Source organism: Chenopodium album, chromosome 6 (assembly GCF_948465745.1).
Source record: "Chenopodium album chromosome 6, dcCheAlbu1.1, whole genome shotgun sequence".
NCBI classification, from domain to species: Eukaryota; Viridiplantae; Streptophyta; class Magnoliopsida; order Caryophyllales; family Amaranthaceae; genus Chenopodium; species Chenopodium album.
In genome coordinates this window covers 69,559,041-69,565,651 of record NC_137839.1, presented here as the reverse complement: position 1 = coordinate 69,565,651, position 6,611 = coordinate 69,559,041, and the positions used below count along the sequence as shown (strand labels likewise).

Here is a 6,611-nt window from a genome sequence, read left to right as displayed (position 1 = left end):
GATTGAAAAGGATGTTATTAATATATACCTGTTCATTTGTTTGTTGACTTGCATTCTTCTTGTATTTCGTAGTTTGTTTGTCATAGTCATACCCTTTTCCATGACTTGGTTTTTTCCCTTTACTCTACGATCTTCTGGATCTTTGACATTTTTTTTATTATCTACATTTTCCCTTTGATCATCTCCATCAACTTCACCTCTAAGTGAGGGGTGTCTTCCGTAAACTTTACCAAGTGTACTCACTATCCGCCGGGGTAGTTCTTGAGATTCTTCAACCAATCAATGCTTTCACTTGTGGCCTCAATTTAACCAAATTCTCCAAAAGAAAAGAGTATGGTTTATCATCAATTGTTGCCATAGAGGCAATTTCCGCAAATTCCTTATGCAATGCTAAATAGCTCTTTGCATGTGGATTTTTGTCTGGTGTAAAATATCGCACTACAATTTTTGTGTAGTCCTTAACCAAGTCTTTTCTCCATCGATTTAAGATATACTTTTCAGGAACACATAATATATCCTCCTCATGATATACACGAACCACATGACAACACATGATCCCTCTAAATTCAAAGTTTCTACAATCACACTTCACATCATATGAATCATGGTCAAAGGTCACTTTAAATTTTTGTATGCATGGCCATTTAGCCTTCTTGGTCACTACATCATAGACACAAACACTTCTATTATCATGGGATTTAGTTGCACTTGTATATGTAACCATACGCACTTGTTCTTGAAACTCTTCAAATTTTTTTGAGGTATAAAGACGTTGAAATACACTCTCGCTCACAAATTCGGTGAAGCATAGGGTTGGCTTATTCATTGAACGAAATGTTTCATTTTCCTCCTCATTGGCTCGTTTTCCTAATTCAAGACAATATTTCTCAACAAATTCTTTCAAGGTAGTATTAAGGTTCTGTGGGGAATAAATTTCAAGCGTGAAACCCCTAGCTTGAACCCCACTGTGATCATACACTAAAGTACGGTGGCGTCCAAAAGGGAAGAAGATAAAGCAAAAGAGTCGCCAACAAGTTTTAGGAACTTGTAAACCGTTCACGAGGTGAAGGTTACACCCCTTAACGATCCAAGAGATCGTCAAGTCCATAAGGTATAGAACAAATTAAGGGTTCGGGGATGAAGGTACAAATCCAACCTAAAAGAGATTGAACCTGCCCTAATAATAGGCCTCTACTTTATTCAGATCGTATTCATGTGCGCTTTTCAATTAACATGCAATCAATAGGATTAACCCTAAACCTGTTTATCTATGTTGGTTGAATTTAATGCACAAACGAATTTATTATTGGCGATCACTTGAATTATAATCATATTAACCCTAACAAGATTATTAATTATCTTATTAAGCGTGATTACAAGTATAGATTCCCTTTAAACATGCAATAAAAGGTGTGATCAAGCAATAAAAATAAATATCATCAAGCAACATAATAAATAATAAATAATAAATAATTATAATAATCATAATAATAATAATATCATCATAAATAGAATAATCATCATCAAAATAATAATAATAATAATATTCATAATCATCATAAATCATAACAATTATAATCATAATCATGTTCATGTTAATATTAAAGCATAATAATAATAGCAAAATCCTAGGCATGATACTAACAAGATTTATAACAAACTCTAGCATGTCACTAAGCAATAAAAATCAAATCTTTAGCCCTAACATGATACTAACAATCATAAATATTAGGAAGAACATAGGAAGCATCGTAACAATCATATTTAATATTAAAATTACCCTAGACATGATACTAGGAATATCATAATAACAATCCAAACATGATTTCTACATCATAATATCAATAAATCAATTAAAGTACTTACTTTGATGCTTCGTACCTCTTTCTAATTACAAAATACACACGTTAGTAACTTCAAGGAAAATAATAATCAAAACAACTAAATTAAATAATTGAAAGAGAGATTTGGGACCAAACCCTCAGAAATTAAACCTTTCACGTCTAGGGCGAAGGCAACTTCGAATATAGCTAGGTGTTTCTAGATCTTGTGAATGCGGAATTTTGTATGAAAACAAGGTTTAGAAAAAATAAAGAAAGAGAAAGATGAATGATTAAGGGAATTAAGAGAATTGATGATTGCGAATGAAAACTGATTGTAGGTGAGAATTCGTGAGAATTGGTGGGAATTGGTGAATGAAAACGGAGTTTTTAATACGTAATTTATAGAGAAATCAGCTAAAAAGATAAAATTTCAAAACAGAGCACTTGGCGCACGTAAAACGAGATTGGCGCACGCAAAACAGAGCTAGCGCCAGCACCAGCTTATTGGCGCCAGGCGCCAATTGCTAGAACCAGGCGCCAGGCCTGGTTCTAGGCGCCAATGCCTGGAGTCAGGTGCCAGGCCTTTTTTAACGCGTTTTCGAAAATCGGATAAGTTTGCCGTACTGGAGGATAAAATCATATAATTTCCTCGAAAATATTATTTGATTTTGATTAAAACTCTGAAAAGTCAACAAAAAGTCAATTTATCAATGTTAATTGAATTAGGAATGAAAAGAACCTTCTAGAAGAATCTAGAAGACTAAAATCATTCCTAATTGCATTAGGAATGATAAATCATATTAGGCCCTCCCCAAGATCATTGGGCCGCATATAAAGCTTAAAACGGGCCCAGTTTAGTAAATTGACCATAACTTCCTCAATATTCATCGGAATTGGGCTTATAATATATCGTTGGAAAGGTCTTTGCAAGCCCCATCCAACTACATTACTATTGGACCCATATCATGGACCAACCAAACTGGATCGACTGTTTTCTTAAAAATAAGTTTTCAAAAACAGAGAGAAGAGAAAAGAAATCAAAACTACCGCAACACTAAACCTTCCACACTTTCGCTTCATTCGATAATGATTCGACGTGAAAGGTACTCATCATCGGGTTTGGTTTTGGGGAGACACAAATGGGTGTCTACAGGTTCACAAATGCTTTGAAAAAAAAATTCAGCTCTCACTACGTTGTGTACTAGACATTCCAACCCAAAAGTCATTTTTGAAATATATGGGAACCCACCGATGTCTTAGATTAAACATCTCATTAAACCAATTAATTTGTTGTAACTTATGCTTTTCAATAACATCCTTCCATTTTTTCTCAAACTCTTCAACATGAAGAGAATCATGGAGAGCCCGACGCAGCTCTCTACGGATTATATCTCTATCTTCATGAAAATTCAAGTGTTTTTTTGCATTTCTCATAATATGCCAAATGCACCATCAATGTTTTGTGTTTGGAAATACCTCCCTAATAGCACTCCCTGAGGTAAATAGAGCATTTAATTATTTCAAAACAACATCAAGGTAGATACCATCACTAATATAGACAAACTATAGCTACTAATTACCAACAAACACCACATATATAATTTATTATAAAATAAAGAAAGATTAATTAGTATAATATTATGCCTATCACTATGCAAATACACTTTTTTTTTAAGGAAAAAGGAGATATATATATATATATATATATATATATATATATATATATATATATATATATATATATATATATATATATATATATATATATATATATATATATATATATATATATATATTAAAACTTAATCATTCACCATAAGTTTGGGTAATATAATGTTGCTATCAATCGCAGCTACACACAACAAAACCAAATAAAAGTTTAGCAAAATAAACAAACTATTTAATGTATAAATTATTAATCCATGCATGCAAATATATATGCACAACAAGTTATTTACTGTACACATTATTAATCCATGCATGCAAATATATAAATGAAAAAGTTATGCAAGTTATTTATAAAGTGGTAGGAAGTTTACCTATAGCCATGCATTGATCTGTGACAATACCATTTAGAGCTTTTCTCGACATACAAGCTAGCCAGGTCTTAAACAACCAAATATAATTTTTCGTGTCTTGACCCGAAATTAGAGCACACCCAAGCAATATCGATTGACCATGATGATTCACTCCTATAAAAGGACAAAAAGACATCCTATACCTATTTCTTAAGTATGTCGTATCAAATGATACCACAACTCCAAAATCACGATATGCAGCTCTACGTCTCTCATCCGCCCAAAATACATTTTTAAGTGTACCATCGCTTGTGTCATACTTGTAGAAAAATTTTTTGTCTTTGGTAGACATATCCATGAAATGCTTCTCCATAGCAGAAAAGTCTCCTTCTTCAAGGCACAAACGTCTATGCTTAGAAACCAAATTTCTACAATCTTTCTCAGAGAAGGGAACTGCACCAAATCCTCCATATCGTACCGCAAATGTAGCAAAATATCTTCCAATATGTACTCCTGCCTTATCATTAGTTAGTATATATATCCTTGTTATGTGGACTAATGAATCTATAATTTCGCATAAATTTAGAATTTGAAGGGTCTATGGGATGGTTATGCTCTAACACTACCGTGGTGAGTTTCCATACCCCGCTACTTTTGTCAAATGTCGCTGTAATTTTAACATTACAACCGGTAACTTCACTTCGTGTAGGCTTTGATGGATCCTTCCCCCTAGGAACAAACTTTCCTTCTTTCTTACATACTAGCCTCAACCTTGTGCAATCATACTTATTACCACATTCAGTACCTTTGACATTTTCTCTACTTCTGATTTTCATTTGGAACCCAATTTGTTTTCCAAATTCATGATAATACCCAATGACATTTTCATAAGACGCAAAAATCATCCCTACATTTAGAGGAGCAAGTTTTTCTAGGTTTAGGATGACTTTCATTAATTCCATTTGTATCATCATCATCTCTCAACACATCAACATTTTCATTCACTTCGTCACAAATAAAATCTGGTTCCGAATTAATATCAAAGTCCATATCGAAACTATAGTATTCACTGTCTTCAACTTGATACTCCATATTAAGATCTATTGTTGATGGTACTACTTTAGCAATACGACTCTCATCCATTTTCAAATTTCTGCATACAATATATATTATAATTAGTCAATCATTATTAAAGGGAGAAATTGATAATTTTTTTTTCATATTTTTTTTAAAAAAATAATGTATCTGTTTACTTGAATAATATTTCAACAGTCAAAGGCTTTTCTTTTTGATAAAAAATTCTAAGATACACGTTATTATTCTTATAATTGTTTTTTGTTTTTTTTTTTAATTTTTTTTTGGCAAATGAGGAATACATCCAAAAATAAAAGAAATGTTATGAAATATTGTGTGGATGACCATTATACTCCTTATATCATTCCGGAATATTCTAGATGTAGGGTTTATTCTTATCTAAACCTATTTGTGGATATCCATCTTGTATCACTCTAGAACTCTCTAGATTTTAGGGCTTATTATTCTCCAAGCAAACTCTATCAATTGTACTGTGTATATATATATATGTATACTTCCATCATATAATATACTAGTAGAATACACAGATTAATTCCTCTCAATCTCTTATATTTTTCTTTATTTTACAACACGTTATCAGCACCATCGCCAAGGAAAATCAATCATAATTGATAATACTATCCGATTAACTGGACGAAAATATGAGGGAAATCAGTCATCCGAAAATATGAGGGAAATCAATCATCATCGAGGTTAGTCTTTTGTATTTATTGGATTAATTAGTATGAAATTTATCATGAACTCATCACCATTTTTGTGTTACGGTTGAACAATATTCCGATTTTATAAACATGTACATTTTCGATTAATGCTATATTGGTATGCGACACTGGTTATATTTGTTGTATGGAATTTAATAGATGCTTAAATTTATTAAAAATTAATTATTTATTTATTATTGTATAATCTCCTTATATGCTTGAGGAATGCAATTTGATAACCCTGCATTGAAGGTGTTGCAAAATGCTAACTGGCCAGCCAATACTAAGAATTAGGGAGTATTACTTTATTCTCTATGATTCCATGATTATTATGCTTGATTGTATGCTATTGATTTAGGATTATCATTGCTACCTTATTATAATAAACTATGGCTTATTAAGCATGCATTATTGGATGATGGTGAATTTATTGAATTGGTGGAAGTTTTTTTTTTTTTTTTTTTTTTTTTTTTTTTTTTTTATGTCTCGTATTATTTTTTCTGTGACAAACTTTGGTAAATAATAAATAAATTGTGTCATGATCATTGTCAATCCTTCGTACAACTACTAATATTATACATAGCAAGCATCTCTGGTAAGCCTATTAGTAGATAGTTACATGAACTCAATTTGGAGGTTGCATTGCTAAATTATGATAGGATGTTAAAGTTGTGCTTTTCTTTAATGCGTAGTAATGAGACACGGCTTGAAATATTTATATGATGATTGATATTATTATTTGTGTACTACGGAGTATTATTTTAACTTGATTTTAATTGTTAGTGATATTTGTTGCCTTTGAGATTAATGAAATGTTGAGTATATATGGACTATTGATGTAGAGTATCCATCATTATGCCCATTTTTAGGTTCAATGATATTGTATAATTTAACACCATTCTCTAAAACACAATTAAGCACACAGGTCCTTTTCTCCCAAAAAAATTACCTCCTTGGTTCCTAGGTTTCTAGGG

At 31.7% G+C, this 6,611-nt stretch overlaps 1 protein-coding gene across 1 annotated transcript; it reads right to left on the bottom strand.

The window, feature by feature from the left end:
* Window positions 1-271: 271 nt before the first annotated feature.
* On the bottom strand, window positions 272-4,984 carry LOC145637126 (protein FAR1-RELATED SEQUENCE 5-like). The gene is made up of 3 exons (XM_081688627.1): window positions 4,753-4,984; window positions 3,863-4,405; window positions 272-867 (listed from the first exon to the last, which is right to left on the bottom strand). Exons 1-3 carry the CDS (start codon window positions 4,982-4,984, stop codon window positions 272-274), a joined length of 1,371 nt encoding a protein of 456 aa, XP_081544753.1.
* Between the last annotated feature and the right edge of the window lie 1,627 nt (window positions 4,985-6,611).

Bases quoted from the DNA above. Each gene is read 5' to 3' on its own strand.
- LOC145637126 (XM_081688627.1), bottom strand. From the start codon at position 4,984: ATGGATGAGAGTCGTATTGCTAAAGTAGTACCATCAACAATAGATCTT. The intron at 4,406-4,752 runs GTAGGGATGATT...GCGAAATTATAG, and splicing joins AAAAACTTGCTCCTCTAAAT to ATTCATTAGTCCACATAACA. The intron at 868-3,862 runs GTAAACTTCCTA...GTCTTGAATTAG, and splicing joins AGATCAATGCATGGCTATAG to GAAAACGAGCCAATGAGGAG.